The 25,317-nt window shown below is 34.3% G+C and overlaps 1 protein-coding gene across 4 annotated transcripts in view; it reads right to left on the reverse strand.

The window, feature by feature from the left end:
• Positions 1-25,317, reverse strand: part of CCDC172 (coiled-coil domain containing 172) — a 64,484-nt gene that overhangs the window by 10,895 nt on the left and 28,272 nt on the right. The window contains exons 5-9 of one of the 4 annotated variants that reach the window (XR_012326888.1): positions 21,309-21,410; positions 20,840-20,942; positions 12,658-12,745; positions 1,653-11,447; positions 580-905 (exon numbers count right to left, since the gene is read on the reverse strand). Coding sequence is in view for 2 of the 4 variants with exons in the window: in XM_004325025.4 (XP_004325073.2) it covers positions 11,406-11,447; positions 12,658-12,745; positions 20,840-20,942; positions 21,309-21,410 (335 nt within the window). In the remaining 2 variants the exon portion in view is untranslated. Of the gene's footprint in view, positions 1-579; positions 11,448-12,657; positions 12,746-14,081; positions 14,288-20,839; positions 20,943-21,308; positions 21,411-25,317 lie in introns of those variants that run through there. The other 3 variants (XR_012326889.1, XM_004325025.4, XM_073793920.1) reach the window with 3 other exon arrangements.

A 25,317-nucleotide genomic window follows, 5' to 3' on the forward strand; every position in this document is an offset into this window, starting at 1 on the left:
CACCTGGAAGATGTTTTCCCCCAAGGAACTAAATAATACCAGAACCATTAAAGTATTTCTCAGACTCAACTGAATATTCAATGTTCATTTGAATTTTGTTCATTGAATTTTGTTCAATGAACAAAATCCAGTGTTCATTTCAATGAGTATTTTTTAAAAATTGTGGTGAATTATAGATAATGATAAAATCTATCATTTTAACCATTTTAAAGTACATCGTTCAATGGCATTAAGTACACTAACATTGTTTTGCAGCCATCACCACCATCCATTTCCAGAACTTCGTAACCCAGACTGAAACTCTGTACCCACTAAACATTAACTCCCCTGTCATGTGGAGCATCATTTCATACGCTTACTTGTCATCTGAATATCTTTGGTGAGGTGTCTGTTAAGGTCTTTGGCTGATTTTTCAATCGGGTTGTTTACTTTCTTGATGAGTTTTAAGAGTTCTTTGTATGTTTCTTACTCCCACCCCTGCCTCTGCCTCAGGTAACCACTGTTTTGATTATTTTTCACTGTGGATTAGTTTTGCCCGGACTTGAACTCGATATAAATGAATTATACAGTATGTACTCATTTGAATCTGCCTTCTCACTTCAACTGTAGCCTTGCCTAAATTTCCCATAATCATAGTACTCATTGCCCTAAAATATCCCATATTGGGTATAAATGCTCTAACACAGTGAATAATAAATGAATATCAAAGTAAGTTCTCAGCACTTATAAATTGGCTTGATAAATGAGACCTTATGGACTCCCAGTTAAAATAGTTAATATGACCCAATGCATATTAAAACAGAGCCTTCAAGGATAAAAACTTACTATATAAAACCTAATTAACGGAGGGATGATCATTCTCACGACTTCTCCATTTAACAGCCCAATTTCACCTGTTCTTAAACCTGGAATAAAATAAAGGGCGTCCCAAGGTGGATTACTACTTAACGCTGGCATCCTATCCATTAAGGCCTCATACTCAATACCCAATATTATTAAACTTACTGACTTCAGTCAACAACTATAAATATTTTGCTCTTATAGATCTGGCTAACATGTTCTGTTCAGTGCCTACTTCAGCAGACTCTCAGCTGCTGTTTGCCTTTACCTCCAAAGGGATATCATGCCTTTTCCAGGCTACCCGTGGGGTACCTGCAAAGTTTTGCTAAAGCACACAATCTTTGCAGACAAGGTCTTAACCATATCCACCTTCCTCCAGGAGCAGAGGTATGAGATTACATTGATGACCTCATCCTCCAAGGAGATTCATTTCACACACTCACCTTTCTTTAATAAGAGACAAATTCTGAGGTGTTGCTACAGAGGCCAAGTGCAGGCCAGGATTCCAGGGCCACAGGTGGCTACTGCTGTAGGAGCAGAAACTTAAAAAAAAAATCCTTCCATTCTATAAGGAACAAAAACTCTTAATTCCTTGTTTTAACAAGTCAATGGTCCTTAGACTAGCCCCCTTATCACCTATTACCAGTTATACCTAGCCTCCAGCTAAACTAACCAGTCCCTTATCTGCCTTGATCCTATGGAGTGGGGGAGAGGAGATCAAAGGACAAATATACCATGCTTTAATATTTTTCAAAGTTTTTAGCATTGTTGCATGTGTAGTCATTCAGTCATTTGTTCATTCATTCACTTACATAATCATTCACTGACAGCTGACAGTGCTGGGTCCAGTGCTCGGCCCTGGAGTGTGAACAGTGGATGAAGCACCACTTCTCTCTCTAGGAGCTCAGTTACCATTTGAAGGCTCTTCTCAAAAGAGGCAATGAAAAGGGAAGATGCTAGTTGTTTTTCCTCAGTTTTTAGTTTTATCCAAGTTATAACTTAAAAAGTCAAATTCTTCTATACATTTCTGCTTCTATCTAGTCATGACAGAGTAATGGGCACTGGACTTGCTATCTCACTGAAAACAAGGAGAAAATGGGACAAAATATATGAGACAACTTTTTCAGGCACGGAGGACAGGCAGAGCAGAATCACAGCCTCTGAGACAGGAACCACAGGTAGGTGAGCCTGCGGCAATTTTGTTTCTGTTGCACAGCGAGGTAAGTCCCAAGTAGAGAGAGGTGAGATAGGTGGTTTTCCTGAGCTGAGAAGGCACAGACTCAAGTTCCAGGTAGCCAAAGCAGCTGTAATTTGTGGGGCGGGCTACTTACGAGGAGGCTTCTACCCAACAGGGTGGGAGAAGAGGCCTGAGTGGGGGGTGCAGGGTAAGAAGTACGGGTGGGGTTAAGACCTTCAGGAAAGCCACGCCTTAGTATACAGACCACACCCTAGAGTAAGGGCCCTGCCCTAAAACTAAGTTCATAATGAAAATAGAACCGCCCAAACAATAAAACCAAAACCAACAAGATCAAAAGAATTTCCTAGCAATCTAAATGACTGTTGGGATAAAATGAAACACTCTTTAATAGAAGATGTCATAATCAAAATTCATTACAATGTTATCCCACACAATATGCAGCATAAAATCTTAAACACTGAGGTGTATACATATAATAAAATACTTGGTACGCTGAATGACTGAACTGCCATTATATGCAACACAGGTGAATCTAAAAGACATTGTCTGAGGCCAGAATCAAGTGAGTAAACACTGTATAATTCCGTTATATAAAGTTCAAGTGCAGGCAAAACTAATCTACAGTAAAAAAATAAAATAAAATAATCAAAACAGTGTTTACCTGAGGCAGAGACAGGGGTGGGACTAAGAACTGACTGCAAGGAGACATGGGAAACTCTCAGGAATGATGAAATTGTTCTATCCCTTCCTTTGAGTGGTAGTTACATGGGTGTTTACCTTTGTTAAAACTCATCAAACTGTTCACTTAAAAACTGCATTTTATTGTATGTGAATTACAACTCAAAAATTGATTTAAATTTAAAGAAAAAAAAACAACAGCAAAGAAAAATATAGAACCATGTTTTATATAGCAACACTGAGTTTTTCATGCAAGTCAGAGAGGAATTTTTACTTGGAAAAAACAGGTACATTTATTGAAGTCTTTATAAGTTGATTTACACTGCCTTGAAAGAAGTGATTGTTAAATTTTAGGAACTTTGGAAGCTAGCTGTTAAACTATTGCTAGCTCAAAATTGGCCATGGTAGAAGTCTTTGCAACACATTACAAAGCAGGCCTCCCCAAACCCACTCCCACCCCAAGAGCTGGTTTATTAGCACACGACTGGATTTATGATTTATATTAAAATAAAGATCTGCTTTGCATGTCATGTCTAGAGTTATGGTCAATAAACAAAGCAAACTTTCCAAAATATAGTTCTAGAAAGATTACTTGTAATAATGGAGACTAACAATACCTCCTTCCCTGCTCCCCTTTTCATCTTATCACCACTACTCCCAAGCAATGATTTCAACTCTTTTGGCTGTTTACTTTTGGATTTGCCTTCATGTCACTAAATGATACGCTCATGCTGCTACTTATTTTTTCAGTTTTGGCATTATCTACTGATTTCCCAATACGGAAGATATGAATTTAGTCTTCTTTTCCACAAAACGCCTGCCACCATCAAAAACACATTTCACACCACTCCCATCCTTGAAACATTGTGTTATACTTTTAGTTAGATCAATATTCAGTATTTACACTAATATGGTTATGAAAATATCCACAGATGATCTGTCTAGTATTATGATTAGTATTACTTTTCCTTCCTTGCACAACTTTTTGTTTTCCCTGGAGTTAGTGATATCCTTGCGGTTTGCTTCTTTCATTTGCTTAGTTTTCTATGCACTTGTCACTGATTTATACCAAAAAATTTATCCCAATTGTTTAAAACTTCTCTCAATAGTTCCAACATATCAGGTATTCTAGCAATTTAATCTTCTTGGAAACATCTCTCTGGAGGCTGCTCTCATTTGGATTGACTGCTCTCTAGGCTGGTACATAGTTATGATTCCGGAATTTACCTTCCCCATATCTGTGAGATTCTCATCACCTCTCTTGTGAATTGTTAAACCAACTGTTGGATTGTTCATCCAAGTATTGCTGTTGTTGTTCCTTAAGCACAAGGACCATATCTTAGTCACCTATGCCACAACTATCATGATATCCTGATAGTAGGTGCTAATTTTTCACTTTAAAATATACGGAGAGATAGTCAAACTGACTGTATGTAAAGGATAAGAAGGTTATACTTATTTGGACATTTTAATTTAGAGTTGACAAAAGCACCGAGAATATGTCCCTACTAATATAATTTATAAAATATTTTGAGAAAGAGGAAAATAACTCAAAGCAAATCCGTTTGTGTAAGAAATATGCTATATGAGTACATACTATGTGTCAGGCATTGTCTGAGGCACTGGGGAGATTGCAGTGAACAAGAGACAAAAATCCCCTACATTCTAGTCGGAACGATAGATGGTGAATATGACAGAATTCATAAATAAGTAAAATATATCAGATAAGTGCTAAGACATAAATAAAGCAGAAAAGAAAGACAGGAAGTATCAGGGAGCCTACACCAGGGCAGTAGCCATGGTATAATGAGGAGAGGTTCCAGATTCTGCATATATTTTGAAGGTACAAACAACAGGATTTGCTGATGGATTGGACACATGAAGTATTGTAAAATATTCAACTATTAGGATATTCTTGGAGTCAACAGACATTCAGCCCAATTTCCCTTCATCAACAGCACTGCACTAGGAAATACTCCAATCACTTAATTCATGAAACAACATGAATTCTGACATCATGAATTCTATAGATGTTAAATGATAAGGAGATAGGAATTTTTAAGTAAAGCTTTAAAGGAAACACGTACCTGGTGATAAAGCTGATTGGCAGGTCAATTACCAAAGATCCTAAGTAGAATGACTTCACTTTATTTGATGGACCAATAATTCATGAATGAATATTTGAAGACTAAAGACAAAGACTAAATAATCAAGATTAACACACCCAGAAGTTATATAAATAATCAACAACTTAAACTAACATCAACTTTTCATGTGGTCTCAGGGTGAAAGTCTGTTACTTATATTTTTTAATTCAAAAATAAAGAAAATGTGTTGATTAACCAATAAGGCTCTTTTAAGTTTAGCAAAAGTAAAAACAGTACTGTAATGTTACTGAAATTTCACTTTTATGTCCCTTAAACTTTATATTTTCTCAAGGGTACACGTGACACTAATTTGAAAATAAGCATCAAATACATGGTATTTGAAAATTATGTATGGAGCAATTGGAAAATATATAGAGAGAGAAATTTTAAATTTATACTTACATAAATGGGGAAGGAAGGAGGGAAGAAGGAAAGGGAGGAAGGGTCACTCTTACAATTTTATCATCTTGTTCAAGGTGGTACCAGAGAAATCCAGCAGATGGCACTCATACATTTTTCTAAATATGATGCTGAATTAAAAACAGAATTGTTTAAACTTTGTATTTCAGACAAGAAAGACCGAATAAATCACAGTTGAAAGCAAACACATTTCAAAATTTTCTATTACCATGGAGAAATAATGCTTTTAAGCTACTCTAATGCACATTCATGGCTTGCAAGCAACTTACAATTTTCACTTCCTATTCTAGCAGCTGGTGGAAAGTAAGCATTCATAATCATTACCTGCCAATCAACAGCTTGATAATAGAAAGCTGTAAGTTGCCATTGAGAGACTCACAAACTTTTCCCATGATGGAATATGGGATCATTATTTTCTTCCAGTCTCTTTTGAATGCTTTTATTGGTTATTCTATATAGATGGGTTCTGAAATTAGGAAACATTATTACTACCATTTTCAACTAAGTAAACAGAGGCTCAGAAAGAGTAAGAAAATTAGGGGATATGGTAACTCAACCAAGAAAGAGAATCAAAAATAAATGAACCCAGTTTCTTTAACTGGATAATCAATAAATCCTCAATTAATAAATATGGGTTAAATGAACAAGTTAATTCAAGTCATACTTCAACGCACATTTATTGAACACTTCCTGTATGCTGACACTGTTCCAGGCTCTGCAAAAAAGTGGTGCGTAAGACAAATAATATCCCTGCTCTCATGGAACTTGTGGTTTAGTAGTGATTAATAGAAACAAACAAACAAGAAAGAGATCAGAAATCACAAATAGTATGAAGAGAATTAAACTAGAGTGTGCGATAATGTGATGATGTGAATACTTTAGACTGACTGTATAAAGGAAGGCTTCTCCCAGGAGGTGACATTTCAGCTGACACCTGGACTACAGGAACAGACAGCCATACAAAGATCAGGAGGAGGAGCGTCCCAGGCAGAGGAAACACAGCTTCCAAAATGATCTCAAGGCCAGAGTGAGTCGGGCCTATTTGGGGAGCAGAAAGAACGGCAGTGCGGCTAGAGAGGAAAGTGCAAGGAGGAGAGTGTATGGCGTGAGTTCCAAGAGGTAGCTAGGAGCCAGGATGAATGGATGCAAGAATGGATAGAAGGAACAACAGATAGGGAAAAGAAAGAAATAAGAAGAGGGCTACTTTTACGTTAATCAGAGATTCTTTTACATGTTGATCTTTCTGGAAGTTCTCCATTAGTCCATATTCCTGCCTTATATTATTTGATATTTTAAGAAGATGCCATCCCTCAGGTTACCACCTTAAATTATCAATGACCACAGGGTAGCACTGAAAAAAAAATCTGCAGAAAATGTAAAGTAGGGTGAATACGTATTAATTTCAAGAGATACCCAGACGGTGAATTTTCAATAGTACTTGATTTGAATCTGTTTTGTACTGATTTGCCTCTTTCTTCTCATGGAGTGTAAAGGATATTCTTAATTAATTCAAGATTCATTCACTGATTCTGATTAATCCATGTTTTCTGGTACCAAAAGAGTGATTTAAATAATTCTCAAGTTTCTCTTATCTTCTAATATTTACCTGCTGTCTAAAAGTTTATTGTAAGCATATTTTCAAAAGCAATGTATTTTTAAGATTTTTGGAACTGAAGCCCAAGCAATTAAACAGTAAATAAAGAGGGCCACTGCCCTCTGTGACCTCACACGAACCAGATCATTAATCAAAATCTCAGTTCTTCCTGAAAAAAACTGGGATATATGCTTGGTCTCCAACTAGAATCTCAATAGAGATCTTTGATTTTATTGGATAAAAATATTTTTATAAATATAACCTTCATTTTATAAATTTTAATTGGCACCAGATTTTAGAGGTGACGTTACGCTGACTCTATGATTGCTCTCATGTCACCCATGCCCAACCAGGAGCTTCTTTGTCTAAAGTCACGAAAGCTGCCCACATCATGTCATGGTGGTTTGAATTTACACCTTCTCTCAGCAATCACAAAGCCCTATCCAGAAATATTTATTAGTAATTGTATTTGTATCTATTAAACGTAGATTGAGAGGATTTTATTTTAACAAGATTTTATTTACCAACTAATTAGAATGACAATTTATTACAAGTATGACAATAATTAACCTAGAATTAACAGAATAGTACAGCTTTTCTGGTTGTAAGAAAAAAATAAAATCATTTTTCTCCCCCGCTATGGGCCTCATTTTGCACAGCTACTTATATCAGTCATTGTTATTAATTTCACATTTTTATTTACTCTTTATTTTCCTAGACATTTGAATTCTGCTGCTGTCAATTTCACAAAGGTCTTTTAAAGATAAATTCGCTATGTACCAAAAGCAGTTGTTTAAATGAGCATTCAGTTCTGACAGCTTTGCTCTTGATACTTTTCATAGCAGCAGCTAGGAGAGCATTTTACCATCGGTCATGGTTTTCTTTGTTATGCTTTCTTTTTTTCCTCCAATCAAAGTAAATATGTTCTTACAAACAGCATTACCCTAAAAAATTTTCCTCATGTTTAATGAATGTGACCCTCAGTACAATGAATAACAACAAAGCAATGAAATCCCGATTTTCCCTAAGAGACAAGACAGTTATCACATTATTTCATTCATATATTAGTCAATGCTGTCTCAGTATTATTCTTTTGTCAAACGTTAAGTTAATAAGAAAATAAAGCTTCTTCACTGGTATGATGATTTTATCATTAACAGGCCAAGCAAAAACTTATTTAAACTTGAAAATACAATGTTTAGAAAGCACAAATGCAACTAATTATTCATTTCCTACCTCCAACATTTTCAAAGATAACTTCATTCTTCCCATTCTTCCATTAAAAGAAAAATTTGTTCTTAAAAACTCCAAGACCTAATCCCTGCTTCAGGCTAATGACAAAAAATATTTTTCATTTTTAGTTCACATCTTGAAAAAAATTCCCTTGACAGAAAATGCTCTGAACTAGACTCTGAAAGGCAAATGTATCTGCTTCATTTAAGTTTTTCAGGATGACAAAGGAGAGAAGAGGAGTCAAGAAGAAACATGAAAGTTGAACTAAAATAATCTGCTTCAAATACTAAAATATTTTTTAGTATAATGAACAACTTTAAATATCAAATTTCATACTATAAATAAATATTTGAATGACAGAACACCTTACCCTTCTATACCCAGGATTAAAAACTATATCGTATTTATTTCTAATCATGTCACTGAACTGCTACTGTTTTCTGGACTGCAAATAAATGACATATTCATAACAATGTGACACAGTTATGTATGATTGATTGGTATGAAATAGAAAGGGACTTTGTCCTCAGCATAGATTAGAACAGGGCCTGTCTAGTGCATGCTGTCTGTATATCTGCAGCTACTGATTGCCCTTCTGGTAAAAGACTCAATAGATTTTTCTTAGCATAATTTCTACTCTACAATAAATTACCAAATCTCAATTGACTCTGTTTTAGAGTCATTTCTAGATTCCAATTCATTACAATACAATGACTTCAAACTTATCTTGGACTTTAAGAATCTCATCATGGTTTTACACGTTTCAAGAGAAAAAAGATAGGCAGACAATGTGCTCCTCAATTTTTGTTTCTTTTACAGAAGAAAACACTACTATTGATAAAACAATGAGTACTTTAGAAATCTTCCTGACTGTACATACTTTAAAACTTTTCCTTTTCTTTGCTTTTTCCTCCCATTTCAATAATTAGGCCAGGGAATAAAGAAAGGAATTTCCAGTCCAGTGGTCATGCTCTACATCCTATCATTTTGTTGCTGTCTTTCCCCTAGGCAAATAGCTCCATTAATCAGCAGGAAAAATACGCAGCAAACTATCTATACATCCTAGTATTATCCCCAGTGGAAGGCTGATAATTAGGAAGTTGCTTCTGAAAGAACTTCCATTAGAGTATAGAACTATGGTGGCATGCCAGGAACCTCAGAGATGTATCAGTGTTACTCTGGGTTAGTTAGGCTTTGGTTATAATTAAGTATAGGGAAAATTTAGTGAATTTATTTAATGAATGAGCATTAATTTAAAAATTGCCTTTTTATATAGACAAAGTCTTACTTCCAGAGTAAAGTCAGTCTGAGACACACTTTTACTTAGATAATTTCAGTTATTTTTCCTACTTAAGAGTTGTATGAATTACGAATTCTTAAAAAAACTAAAAGCAGACCTAATCTGCTGGTGTACTGACAGTGTAGGTTCGTACACTGCAATTTCTATTGATTGTTGTATTTCCTTTTTTCAGTGACCTTGTGCCTTTGATTACATTGATTCTAATAGTCCCAGTTATTTTGGTTGGTATTACACGGGCAGTGCACTGTATTACTCTACCATGCAGTGCCAAAACAATCATTCGATTGTTTGAAAAAAATAGTTTAAATCCTAAAATACGCATTTTAAGCATTTTGAAATAATGAAAATACTTTATGAACCTCCCATTTTGTCTCAAATTCAATTCATATGAATTCTGATTCATTACTGAATATTAATCTAGATATTCTATATGATGTGAAGACATGACAAGACTGTTGTATCAGTAAGAGTTTACTCTGCATATATGCCATTGTGTGTTAGTTGTGCAAATAGCTGGCAGATCTCTAATTCACATTGATATTTTAGCTACAAAACCAATAATGAACAAAAATTACTGTGAAAAAGGCTTTACATGTAAACTTAGCCTGCGTATTAATGATGTGATACACATTTAATAATAAATATTCCGAAGACTTAGAACTTAGAATGTGGTTAGATAAATGGACTAAAATAAGACAGAACTGAAGTCATGACTAATTCCAGTAACCATTTCCCACTCTGCATTTGCATATAAAACAGACTGCAATTCTCTGGTACCATTCATTGTTTTTCTTCTTAAGCAAAAGTAATTTACTCTTAAATATTTAAAGAATCAAAATAAAAATAACTTTTGAAAATACAAATTATTTAAACAGATGGCAATTGGTACACATCTCAAAGGAGAGTTTTAACTTTGCTACTTTTTAAAAAAATAAGGATGTAAAGCAACCTATACAAAAAGCTATGCCCTAATAAGACTTGATTTGAAACAAGACTACCTTAACATTAATAGATCTAAGACATTTGTAAACATCTCATATTTGATATTAAACTAATTCAACTAGAATCATAAAAGAAAACATTTGCACTCAGAACTTTAAGTTATATCCTTAAAGTAGCTTTTGTTTCCCTCCCCCGCCTACCACACTTTAGGGCCTTGTTGAATAGTTTCAATATACTTTTTTAGGAAACAGGTGAAAATACACCTTTCTTCCTAGTTAGGACTGCTAACAGCAGAAAGAGATGTGATTTTGGAAATTTGGTGGCAATATCATGATTGATCCAAACATAAGTACACTGTTTTCAGTTGCAATATTTTAGGCCACCAGCAAAAATGAATCCTGATGGCCATAAGGAGACTATGTACCTCCCCGAGTAGATGACTTATTTCATTCTAACCAACACTGGCATTAGGAAGAAAACTGGCAGGCACAAAGTGCTGGAAAGTGGCTGCAGGTGTCCCAGACTTAAATCTGTAGACACATTTAGAGAAAAGTGGAGAAAACTGGCTTCTGTAGATGAAAGGCCTCAGAAGGCCTCTGTCAAAAGACATCTTATGATTACAGAAGGATTAAAATGAAAGTAAGCATCTTTGTTGGTGCAAATGGCACTGACAAAATTGGGTCAATAATCTGAGCTTTTCTTCCTACACTTGATTGGATCTGAGGTAGACTGCAACAAAGAATGAACAACATCAGAAAGTATAGATCAGCTTAAGGGTCGGGGGGGAATAACGAGCCTGAGAACACAGTATCTGTTTCTCCTTTTTTCTTCCTTTAGAAATAAAATCAAACCACATAAAAACCCTTAAGTTTCAGCAGGTAACAAGACCAAAAACTTACTTTTTTTAAGTGCTAATATATCAATTCTAGATATCAACAACTTTGAACATTTTAAACCTCACGTTTTCCGCAAGAAATGGGTATCATTCATGTATCTACCACAAAGATTTGATACTAAGATGCTTGATCAAATCTTAGATAGCTGATCACTTCTCTACAAGTTTTTAGTTTCCTGAAGATCTTTCTGTGCCAATGTCTGAAATGAAAACATACAATTATTCATGAGAGAAATGAAATTCTTAATAAAAGAATTACATAAAATTCATGTAAATTTAGCACAACAATAACTGGGCATTTCTAAATTTTACTATTGAAAGTTTTTCTAAATATATAAATCCTATAAAATATAAATCCTAACATACCTATTGGATAATCTTAAATAAGAAAATATTTCCAGAAAATAAATATGGAAGAAAATGTAGTGTATTAAATTAAAACTATATTTTAACATACTTTAAAGCTAGCTATATATGTCTTCTATTAAAATAGAGCATGACAAATACTGTGTTCATTTTATAAACAACCAAAGTAAGAGGTTAAAAGCAATCTGAAGTGCTCCCACACAATCTGAAAATAAGTTTCCGATAATTGAATCCAAAGTTCTGGAAATCATAAAAATTTGTAATAAGAAAGTTTTAGGATCAAATATAATCAAAGTATAATTTATGGCTATCAAAAACAAAAAGCTTTTAAGCATTATGATAGTTAAACTTCTTCAGTGCATTAATCCTCTAATAACAGTTTCAGTCAAGGGGATGTTGTGAGGTCAGGTTTGATTTTTTTTAACTTAGTTTGAAATTGTACATATTCTCTTTATATATTGATATAACTTGCCTTATGCAGCATCTAAATCTCCAAGACTCAAAACATTTCACAGATTTATATCATGACCTTAGTTTTGTTTGTTGTTGCTGTTTTGGTTTTTTTTTTATTTATTTATTTTTGGCTGCATTGGGTCTTTGTTGCTGTGCGTGGGCTTTCTCTAGTTGTGGCGAGCGGGGGCTACTCTTCCTTGCGGTGAGCGAGCTTCTCATTGCTGTGGCTTCTCTTGTTGCAGAGCATGGGCTCTAGGTGCACGAGCTTTAGTAGTTGTGGCACGTGGGCTCAATAGTTGTGGCTCGCGGGCTCTAGAGCAGAGGCTCAGTAGTTGTGGCGCACGGGCTTAGCTGCTCTGCGGAATGGGGGAATCTTCCCAGACCAGGGCTCAAACCCGTGTCCCCTGCATTGGCAGGTGGATTCTTAACCACTGCGCCACCAGGGAAGCCCTGTTTTGTTCTTTTGTATCTAGTGCAAATCCATGTGAAGGGCACAATACTAATTCAGTGAGATGTATTCCAGTAAAACCATTCTTACCAGTAAGTAAAAAGAAGTGCTGAACAAAAGTTAAACAATCAATTATGGCTTACCAACTGCAAAAATTCTATTTCTGTCTGGAGAGCATCATAAACACTTTGCATGTCATCTTCCTTATAAAGTTCTAATTCTTTTTTAAGTCTGTTTTAAAGGAAAAATTCACTCTATTAATTAGTTCATTAGTAAACTTTTATAATAATTCTTTATTACATGAATAGTGCCAGATTTGCAGCTTCTATTATCGGAATTTCAAGTTAACACTATAGAATTTGGAAAGAAATTTTAATTCTCTATAATTCTGTAAGGAACCAGCCATTAAAATTAGTCTAGGAAAGATAACTGGAGGAACAAGAATTTGAAAGAAGAAATAAAGCTATCTCGTTTTTCAGGTAATTTGAAAACATACTTGGAAAACCCATGAATCAGTGTTAAAACCAACTCAAACAATAAAATAATTCAGTAGGGTGACAAGATACAAAATTAGCAAACAAAAATAAGTAGCCTTCATTGTCACCAGCAATAATTAACATGACTTTTTCATGGATAGGACATCATAAAAATGTTAACTATCCCCAGTTAAATGAAACTTAATTTGACCCTAATAAAAATACTAACACTTTTTTCCGCTGGTGCTAGGCGAATTTGATTCTGAAGTTCATATGAAAAAAGAAAAAGAACATTCTAGAAAAGCCCTTGAATTTTTTTTTCCCAAGAAAGCCCTGAAAAAAGAGAAAACAAAGAAAGGTGACTAGCCCTGTGAGATATTAAATCATACCATTAATCCTTTATAATTAAAAGAGTGCAGTAGTGGCATATAAATAGAGCAGTGGAACACAGAAGACAGACATAGCTTAAAAGGGACAAGTGGACATTTAGCATATGCTCAAGGAGCTTCCTCAAACCACTGTAAAAGACTGACTTTTTAATAAGCTGTGTTAGAAAAACCGGATAGCTATGTGCTATGTGGCTATAGATGGATTGTCAAAGCTAAAATTGGCTCTGTATCTCATAGCATACACCAAAATATACTCTAACTGGATCAAAGATTTAAGTGTAAAAAATGAAACTATCTAAGGACAAAGTGAAAGAATAGGGAAATTCCTTTATAAGCTGGTTGTGGCCAAGAACTTTCTCACTATGGCTCAAAATATAAATGAGTACTCAATTCAATTACATTTAAAAAATTGCATAGCAAAACACATGAGTAAAGTCAAAAGATGACAATCTGAGAGAAAATACTTGCCACATACATCACAGATAAAAGTGTAATCTCTCTAATATGTAAAGGGACTTTATAATCAAGGGGAAAAAAGACCAAAACTCTGATTAAAAAATGGGGGAAAGTCATAAACAGTCACTTCACAGAAAAAAGTATAAAAATCATCCCTAAACATTTGAAAAGTGCTTAATATTACTCGTGATAAAAATATGGTCAATTTCACTCATAATAAAGACTTGAAAATTTACTACACAGGTATATAATTTCTCATCTATCAGATTGGTAAAACTCCAAAAACTTGATAACACACTTTCTTCATAAGGTTGTGGATAAACAGCTGTACTCAGACATTGATGGGGGAATTTAAAATGGTTAAACTTCAAAGGAGGAGAATTTGGCAGTATATAACAAAACTACATTTATATTTTCCTCTTGACTTTGCCATTCCACATCAGTAATACACCCTGTAAAAAAAACAACATATGCACAAAGTTATTGTTGCATTATTATTTGTAATCACAAAATATTGTCAACAACCTGTGTCCATTCTTCTGCGACTCGCCGAATAAACTATAGCACATCCATATAATGGAGTATTATACAGTATAAAAAGAATGAAGATAAAGATGAAAAGAAACACAGAAAGGATAAACCAGTAACTAGTGAAAATGGTCACCTACAGCATGAGTGAAAATGGGGTGGAATAGATATGGAAGGAAATGAAACTCATCTGGGTATATCTTTTTTATATACTTCTGACTTTTGAATCTTGATGATTATTTACATATTTGACAAATAAAATTAAATAAATAAAGTTGAGGAAAAGACCATAAAGTTTAACACAAAATAACAGTTGAGTTAAACACAAACAGAAACAAATAAACCTGTTTTTCAAATTTATAATCACAGATTAAAAAAAAAAGAATTAATTCAAGTAATTTTCAAACATAGTAGTCTATAACCCTCAGTGGGATATGTTGTAAGGCAATAAGAATTATAAAGGAATCTTAAATTTTATTTACTACTTTTATTGTTAGTGAAGGTACACTGCTAGTAATTCTAAAATTATTTTACAAGATTGTAAGAAATGGATAATTACATTGATGTTGTTAAGAACCAGAGTTTTCACTAGAAGAAAGAAGATATACATAGAAAATGGAGGGAAGAGGAAAAAAAAAACCTGTCATTTTGGATGTGAATGGAAGGGATCAGTATAAAAAAAAATCATGATTTAAAAAAATGGTATTTTTATTTCTGTCCGTTTAAAGTATTCAGAAGCAATGACACCCAGTAGTAACGAGCACATCTAGCATGCTAATTTTAGTTTCTAAAACCAGTACCAACTAAAAGATACCAGGACTCCTTGAAATAACTGGTCCCAGGGCTGAGGTAGGTATTATAATATACAAGATGAGCCTAGAATATTCTGTTGCACAAGAAGGAAGGAAAGTGACCAAAAACTGATGGGAAAATGTCAAAAGACACAAAAATTTAGTTCAAGTGACTGCCTCCAGCCAAATCTGGGACAATTTGAGCATCAAAAATAGTGACAATAATGTATTATAACACATGAAATAAAAAAGAAATGCATGAATCCATAGAAAATCTTAAAAAGGAGAAATTAAAAGGATGGGGTAAGAGGAAGGGGAACTTCTGTCTTTTTTTCCCCCAGAATTTTACTAGCTAATAAAACACCATTAATGTGACATCTATGACTAACTTAACTGGATGACCTTTTCACTGAAGAGGCAACAGCACTGATTTACTACTTCATATAAATGCATTTAGAGTCTCTCAGTAGCAGGTGTATATTAACTTTTGTGCTGTTTCCATTGCAAACATGTTGTTCACAAATGTTCAGAAAGAAAATCCCATGCTACTGACTTTGTAGCTTCATTTCTGAAACAAACTTCCTGCTGTATTAAACAAGCATAAACATTGGTTATAAAAAGTGTAAAACCATTCTAAGAAGAAGTGTTGTAGGTAAAAAAATGCCTGAAATGTTTCAAGTTGTCTGGTATGTTACTATTGCAGTAAATAAAAAGTCATGATGAAGAACTGTATTTTGGTGACCCTGGTGTTGAGTAATAATAAAAAATAATAGGTGTTGGGAGTTTGAAGTGGTCCAGTATATACTGCTATTCTTGCCTACCTGAATTCTGCCCATCTGAGAAATAAGGAAGGTCAAGATGTCAAGTTTGCTACTAATATAGCAGTGACTGGAGAATGTGGCTTATATCTGCATGCAAAGGATTTACTAACACTGAACCCCAGAATTAGACTAATGTAACTCACACCATTAGAGACAGAATTGGATGCCACAAGCTTTCTTTCATGGAGTCCTATCACTGTAAAACTTAAGGGATAGAGGAGCAGAGTGGAATATACACTCTGAGGCAGGCCATACTCCAGAGAGATAAGGAAAAGAAAGCTGGGCTTCGGTTTATCCTTCCAAACTCACCAATCAGACTGAATCACTCCTCTCCACCATAGAATAAGAAAGAAGGAGTTCTGGGGGGGACAACAAGGCGGGTTAAACCAGTAAAGCTTTTTCTTCATGGAAGAAAAAAACCAGGAGTGGAAAGAAGAATTCCATGGGGCTATCTCAGGGGTTAATATATACCATGTCTTTGCAAATAACACTGAAAAAAGATGAGGAACTTTTATCTTCTTTGCAGTAAAAATAAAATATGTAGACTCAATCACTGGAACAAATATTTATTAAACACTAAGTACCCTGGACTATGTTAGATTCAGACACTGATAGAAAAATGAAGAAGAAGTAGAGGGAGTTCCCAGTTAAGTGGGAGAGACTGATACACATAAATATCATAGAATATGATCAATGATATGACAGAATTATAAACATATTCTCTATGGACACAGAGAAAGGAACAGTAGAGGAACGCTTTCATAATTTATTATGTTTATTCCTTCATTTATTTATTCAATACCTACTATATGCCAACCTCTGTACCAAGTATTAGACCATGAGTATACAATGGTAAACAAAGTAGACAAGATCGTTCCCCTAACTGAGCACATGATGACATAGACATAAATAAAATGAAGCACATAAATATGTAATTACAAAATGGAATCTGTGCCATCAAGGAAAAAACACAGTGTGTTATTAGGAAAAACAACAGGTTATAAAATTTAGATCACAGGGATCCTTCTCTGAGGAAGTATTTCAACTGAGATCTAAAGGATAGGGCATGTCCCACCAGGTAGGAGACAAGCAGGCCAGGGGCAAACAGATAACTTGAGGGAAAGCAAGGCATAGATAAAGGTCTTAGGTGGAAGAAAGCTCGGAGTGCTTTAAGGAGCAGAGTGAGAAGGGGACCATGGTTGAAAATAACATCAGGGAGGTGGTCATATACCATATTGTGACGAGTCTTGGACTTTCGGTTTTATTATGTTCATTATGAAGCCACTGATGATTTTAATAAGGGGGCTGACACGATTCAATTTATAATGCAATGAAGGTTGCAAGAGTGGATGACAGGAAAGCAGAGAGAGATTGTTACTGTGATCCAGGTGAGAGAGAGTAGTGGCTAGAACTAGGATGGTAGCCATGGAGAGAGAAGTGGAAGGATTCAAGAAATATTTTGGAGGTAAAAGCAACAAAACTTGGTGATGGACGGGGGTAGGGTGAGAATGATGAGATTTCTGAACACATCAAACATGCCTGCTACATTTTGGGTTTACTCAGGAAAAATTACATGTGAGCTAGGCCTTGAAGACTAAATCAGATTTTTAACTAATAGAGAAAAAAGAGAAAGATACAGAGGTGTGAAGTCCTGTGGCATATTTGGAATTCCACAAATAGTATTCTGATGTGCTAGTAGAATAGAGTATGTGATAGAAATGCAGGGAGATAGCACAGATTATGTTTTTGTTTGTTTAATCAGGACAGCATCACTTCAGATCTATTTCTACGTTTATATTAAATTCTTGGGAATTCAGAACTGGAGCTTAGGAAGGAGGCATTACTGACAAAGATTTGGAAATTATCTATGGATGATAACTAAAACTTTAGACCAGATGAGATAGCCCATGGAGAGTACAAAGTAAGAAAACAATCAATGACTAACCTTTAGGGAGCCTCTGCACTTAAAGGACAGGCAGGAGAAAAAAATGAGAAAGAAGCCTGAAAGGCATGAAATTCACATGGATAATATGAAATAAAAATGAAATCATAAGTAATTATACAATTATAATTATGTCTAATAATTATAGAGCATTTACTGTGTACCAAGCACTGTTGTAAGGGCTTTATATATATTAAGACATTTAATTTTTGCTATAGTCTTGTGAGGTAGGGCCATTATTAACCTCATTTTATAGATGTAGAGAATGAGGCATAGACAAGTTAAATTGCTTGTCCAAGGTCACTAACCTAGTAAATAGCAGAGGTGGGATTCAAAGGTGTTTGTAATCTTAACCTCTATGCTTTCTGCCTCTCGAGACCCTGAGATTTCTGTCCTCCCTGGACTACATGAAAAAACTAGCTTGGTATGTTATACAACCCTCAGGGACGCTTCTTAGAAATTAACACAACCTCTGGTTTAGGTATTAATCATAGCAATATTCTATAAGTTAGTTGCTTTAACATGTGTTAATTAATGAGCCCACACTCTTCACATTAGAATCTTTCAAATAAACAAACATCTTGTAATTTATAAATAGGGGAAGATTACTTAAAGCAGAGACCATTAAACTGTTGTGAATATAAAGTACTGGTTCTAAGATGTAAAACAGATAGCTAGTGGGAAGCAGCCGCATAGCACAGGGAAATCAGCTCCGTGCTCTGTGACCACCTAGAGGAGTGGGACAGAGAGTGTGGGAGGGAGATGTAAGAGGGAGGAGATATGGTGATATATGTATATGTATAGCTGATTCACTTTGTTATAAAGCAGAAACTAACACACCATTGTAAAGCAGTTATACTCTAATAAAGGTGTTAAAAAAATAAAGTACTAGTTCTCTCCATTAATGGATGGCATTAAGTTAGAGTCCAACAAGCAACCTGGACCTGACAGATTAACTTTATAAAAACATAATCATTACAAAAGAATTTCAATAATATAGACAGAATAAAATATGCATCAAAATTTTCTAATTACAAAAAGTAGAAACAATAAGTTCATAGAGATGAAGTTTTAATTTTTTGTAATTAATTTTTTGTAACTTTTTGTAACCCAGTAATTGCTTTCTTACTGGTTAAAGTTTAATAAAAGTAGAAGTACAATTTTAATAACTTTAAAATAAAACTGGTTCTGAACTGGGGACAATTTTGCCCAGCCGTCTCTGCCCAGGGGGCACTGAGCAATATCTGGAGTCATTGTTGGTTTGTCACAACTGGGGGTGGGTGGCGCTACTGGCATCTGGTTGGTAGAGGCCAGGAATGCTGATAAACATCTTATCCTGCATAGGACAGCTCTCCCACAACAAAGAATATCCTGACCCAAAATCTCAACAGTGCCAAGGCTGAGAAACCCTGCTTAAAAATAGCATCTATACCAAGAGTAGTTAAACTTGAAAATTTAAGATAAAGGCAATTACTATAGAATTCAGTATACATTTGAACACACAGATGAAAAAGATTATTCTATTCCAAAAGTTAGGGATTAAACCAACTTAAGTTTGGCCTTAATGATGTTCAGTAAATGTCATATCATTTTTTGCCATCATTAGCTCCTTGTTATTGCGCTAATTATAAGACTGATGGCCCTCTTTTCAAAAATCTTTACACTTAGTATTTTGACTCTGCTCTTCACACTTGAAATAACTTTTATGGAACATACCAGAAGGGAAACTAAGCTACACATATTAAAGAATTTAAAGTGGGAATTGATAAATATTGGCATTTCATTCAATAACTGCTAAGATGCAAAGAACGGACTAGGTATATTGATTGATGTTTCTTTCTATCCAAATTTCCTTTGTCACCATCTGTGAAGGAAAAGCTCTGTCTAACAAACTTTGTGTGCTTAATTTTAATCCAGGGCAAATTTTTATGATTGAGTGATAAACAAAACTGGAGTTCATATTGGAAGCCCCTTTACTACTAACTATAATGATACCAGTGGGCATTACCATTTTTAAAAGTGTAAAAAAAATCAATGAGCAGACTGTCACTACAGAAACTCATTCTGCATCAAACATAGCACCCAAGAGATTGATATTTCATGCTTATAAAACTTAACATAAAATTAAATTGCAGATATTTTCTCACAATCTACTAAAATTATGGCCTAAGGCAATACACTGCTAATATGAAGCATTTGTTCAGCTCTAGTGGACTTATTTCCTATATGATTTATGTGAAAGAAGTCTTCATTTGCCTCTTTGTAGATCTGGCAATGAGGTTTCTGTTTCTTACATTAAATGTAGAAAGTTCTTTAAAATTAAGCCAGCAAATATAACACTGAATTATTAATAAATAACAGTGAAATTAATAAACTGGGGGGGGGGGTCCTCCTTTGGTATATAATTATGTCATTTCAAACCTCAGCCATTCTTTCATTATCCAAATGCATTAAAAAAATCTAAATATTCCGTACAGAAAATACATTTTCAATCTTTAGGTCCCAAACCAGAGTGACAGATTTCAAGTAAAACAGTAGACTGTGGTTTTTTCCCCTGAAATCTAGAAGGACCAAAAATAATTTCACTCCAGAAAGTTAGGGATAATAAAAAAGAGAGTTGTGGAAACAATACTATATCTTAATCTGTTAGGATATGAATAACTCTGAGACCATGAGGTATATGAAAAGATAAAATTGATTTCAACCTTATCAACCTGATGCATCGTGAAACTTATGTGTAGCACTTTCTAGCCAGTAAAGTGTTTGCTTATTAGTATGTTTCAGAATACACATAGAAGGAAATAATTTCTTAAACAAACTTTAAAAAAAAAAGCAACTGTGTGTTTAGTTTTATGCTGCAATCTACTTGACAACTTGGAAAATTATCAGATTTTATACCAAAGTATAATAGGCAATTCTTACCTTAAGCATTCAGCATCATTTTGAGGCTTTTCACTGATTTTTATTTTTTCTGCCTCTAGGTACTTGGTAGTACAAACGGCTTCCTTTTTTTTATCTTCAAAACCTAAACAATTTAAGAAAATTCTTACAATCTTTAAAAAATTAAACATAAAGGTTATCTTTATGCATTCATAAGAACAATACTCAATTTTGGTGCTTCATGTAAAATATATGTACTAGTGATTTTTATTTTTCTACTTTAATATAGCAATTAAAGGCACACACAAAAAAGATCTTAACAAAGTTTGTGACATTAAAAATACCAGATCTAACACTGATCAGTTCAGTGCTTTACCTATTCATTCTTTACATCAATAGCAGCACTACATCCCAATAGGTGAATACATTTTGAAAGGATAATACTACCCTATAGTAGGTAGATATATAACAATATTCATCAGCAAAATAAACTAACTCATAAAGGTAATACCTTTAAGCTCTCTCTGCAAAGTAAATAATTCTTGTATCAATTCACTCTTTTGTTTTTGAAGTTCATTTAACTGGCCACTATCATGTTCCGCTGACTTCATTTCTAGAAACAAATAGACAAAAACCAAAAAACATATTTTAACTATTTTAAGTTTTGCTTTATGTATGTCAGGAATGATTAAGTTCTTCTTGTGTGGTAAAAATTTAAGCAGTATATGGTCAATTTTCAGTCCCAACAGCTTCCCTTGGCCACATAGGAACTGTTTCTTAATAAACTGACCAGGATTATTTAAGCAACAACTGGATACAAAAGAACAAGTTAGTTGAAGGTTAGACTGCTGAATGAGAATTCAAAATAGTGTCATATTACTAAGTAAAACGAGCTTCCCAATGAAGTTAGAAAACTCTACTCACTTTTTGGTAACCATGAACAATGCTGCTATGAACATTCCTGTACAAGTTCTTACGTGGACATATGGTTTCAATTATCTTGAAATACCAGGGAGTGGAATTGTGGGTCATAGGGTAACTCTAGGTGTAACATTTTGAGAAACTGTCAAACTGTTTTCCAAAGTAGTTGTATAATTGTACATTTCTACCAGCAATGTATGAGGTTTCCAATTTCTCCACAGCCTATCCAACACTCTTATCTACTCGTTTATTATAGCCAGGCTAGTGGCATCTCATTGTGGTTTTGATTTGCATTTTCCTAATTATTTTGAACGTCTTTCATGTGTGGCTATTTGTATGCCTTTTTTGGATAAATGCCTTTTTAAATACTTTGTCCATTAAAAAAACTGGGTTATTTTTCTTTTTACTGTTTAGTTGTAAGAGTTCTTTATATATTCTGGATGCTAGTCCCTTATTAGATACATGATTTGCCAATATTTTCTACAATTCTGTGGGTTGTCTTTTCACTTTTTTGATAGTGTCCTTTGAAACTCGAGTTTTAATTTTGATGAAGTCCAATTTATCTATTCTTTTGTTGCTTGTGAATACCTAGAAAACCATTTCCTAATCCTAAGTTATGAAGATTTACAACTGTGTTTTATTCTAAGAGTTTTATATTTTTAGCTCTTACATTTAGGTCTGTGATCTGGTTTTTTTTTTTTTTTTTTCCTGTGATCTGTTTTGATTTAGTTTTTGTGTACAGTATGAGGTAGATGTCCACATTCATTCTTTTGCATGGGGATATCCAGTTATCCTAGCACCTTTATTTAAAAAGACTATTCTTTTGCAAATGGTCTTGGCATATGTGTAAAAATCAAGTGACCATAAATGTATGGGTTTATTTTTGGATTCTCAATTATATCCCCTTGATCTATATGCCCATACTCATACCAGCACCTCACTGTCTTGATTACAGCAGCTCTGTTCTAAGTTTGAAATCAGAAGTGTGAGTCTTCCAATTCTGTTCTTTTTCAAGTTTGTTTTGACTCTTATTGGTCCTTTGCATTTCTATGAATTTTAGGGTCAGATTGCAAAAAGCCAGCTAGAATATTTGATAGGGGTTGTATTGAATCTGTAGATCACATTTAGGAGTATTGCCATCTTAACAATATTAGATCTTCCAATCCATCAACTTGGGATGACTTTCCATTTATTTAGGTCTTCTTTAATTTCCTTCAACAATGATTTTTGTAGTCTTGAACTTTTTTTAAGTGTATTCCTAAGTATTTTACTTTTTGATTGTAAATTGAATGTTCTTTAATTCAACTTACAAATTGTTCATGTTAGTATATAGAAATATAATTGATTTGTATATATTAATCTAATATCCTCCAACCTTGAACTTGTTTATTAGCTCAAATAGTTTTCCGGTGGGTTCCTTAGGATTTCTATACACAAGATCATGTTATCTTCAAATAGAGATAGTTTTACTTCTTCCTTTCCAGCCTAGATGTCTTTTATTTCTTTTTCTTGCCTGATTGCCCAGGCTAAAATCTCTAGCAAAATGTTGAACAGAAGTAGTAGGAGTGGATATTTGTATTTTCCCAATCTTAGGTGAGGAATTTTCATTCTTTCATCATTAATAGCATTCACCATGGGTTTTTCATAGATACACTTTATCAGGTTGAGAATGGTCCCTTCAATGTCTACTGTATTGAATTTTTTTTTAAAACCATGGAAGGGTGTTGAATATTGTCAAATGATTTTTCTGAATCTTTGATTATTTTTATCTCTTTTTTCTCTTCATTATATTCATGGTCTTGAGTATATTTATAAGAACAATTTAAAAAGTCTTTCTCTGCTAATTGCATTATCTCTATGATTTCTAGAGATGTTTCTATTGACCTTATTTCCTCCTTGCTATGAGTTATAATTGGCTTTTTCACATGTATAGTGATTTTTGATTGGATACTAGACATTGTGTTCACTATTTTCTTGAATGTTTGAATTTTGATCTCTTCCTTTAAAGCATGCTGATGCTTGTTATTTAGCAGGCAGTTAGGTAACATGATTAGGTCCAAACCTTGCTTTTAAGATTTTTTTTAAAAGAGTGTGTCCAGAAGAGCCTTAAGTCTAAGGCTAATTTAATCTTGCTATTAAGGCAGGACTCTTCTGTTTAATGAGATCTTTCTATTCTGACAGGATGGAACATGAATGTCTCCCAGTCCTGTGTGAGCTCTTAGAATTGTCGACCTTATGACTCCTCAGCAGTTTTTCTTCACTCAGCCTAGTGGTTTTCCTGTACGTATGCACAGAGTAATATATAGCCAAAGGCTCAAAGCAACCTCTATGAAGATTTCAGGAGGTTTTTGTCTGTGTAGTTCTTTCCTCTCAAGTACATTGTCCCGAAAATTTCAGCTAACTCAGCCTCCCTGAACTCCAATCTTTGTATCCTCAACTCAATCAGACCACTCTGCTTTGCTTAAGTTCCCCCTCTCAGTCCTGCTGTCAAAGAATTGCATCCAGGTAAAAAGCTAGGGTAATCATACCTCATGTGTTTCCCTTCTCTCAGTAATCATAGTCTTGAACAGTCTCTTTTCCTCAATATGTAAAAATAGTTTTTAATATATTTTCTTCAGTTCTAGCTGTTTGTGTTGTGCTCCTTCCTGATTATAAGTGAAAGTTCTCCACATACTATTTAAATTATCCTTTTACTTGTCTATCTCCCATAGTAGACCATAAGCTCCTTAAAAACAGGAGCTTTCGGGCTTCCCTGTGGCGCAGGGGTTGAGAGTCCGCCTGCTGATGCAGGGGACACGGGTTCGTTCCCCCGTCCGGGAAGATCCCACATGCCGCGGAGCAGCTAGGCCTGTGAGCCATGGCCGCTGAGCCTGTGTGTCCGGAGCCTGTGCTCCGCAACGGGAGAGGCCACGACAGTGAGAGGCCCGCGTACCGCAAAAAAAAAAAAAAAAACAGGAGCTTTCATTTATCTTTAAACTCCAATTCTTGTACAGTGCTTGTCATATATATACAGAACACATAGCATGTGCTCAAGAGAGTGTGCTGAACTGAACTCAAATAAATCATATAATTGAATTAAAAATTTTTATTATCCATGTTTTTGTCAATTAATTTAAAATGAACAGTTCTTTGAAAAAAATTAATAAACTCACATTTATGCTTCTGCTCCTTTAATAAATGAATATTTAAAATATAAACATAACTACATGATAATAATTAAGTATTCCAGGATACCATTACAATCTTTAAGAGATTTAAAAAGTGAAACTATATTTTATTCATTATTAACTGATTTATCAGACATTCTATGATATGATTTATGATTTAAAATATCTTTGTAAAACTTGGCCAAGAGTGATAGAGAAATTTTGGACTTAAACATTCTTGAGGTAGAGAATGTATTATTTTTCTTAGTCCTAACTCTCTAGGCTAAATGGAGAAGGCATGGTTCCAAGACCGTTTCTTCCCTCCCAAAAAATAAGACAAGTGCATCAATTCCTATGACACTTACACAACAGAAAGAATAAACACAATGTTTGTGGTAATAACTTTTTTCCCACTTTTCTACTGCCTCTTTTTTTTTTTTTTTTTTTTTTTTT

The sequence above is a fragment of the Tursiops truncatus genome, chromosome 16 (assembly GCF_011762595.2).
Source record: "Tursiops truncatus isolate mTurTru1 chromosome 16, mTurTru1.mat.Y, whole genome shotgun sequence".
Taxonomy (NCBI): Eukaryota; Metazoa; Chordata; class Mammalia; order Artiodactyla; family Delphinidae; genus Tursiops; species Tursiops truncatus.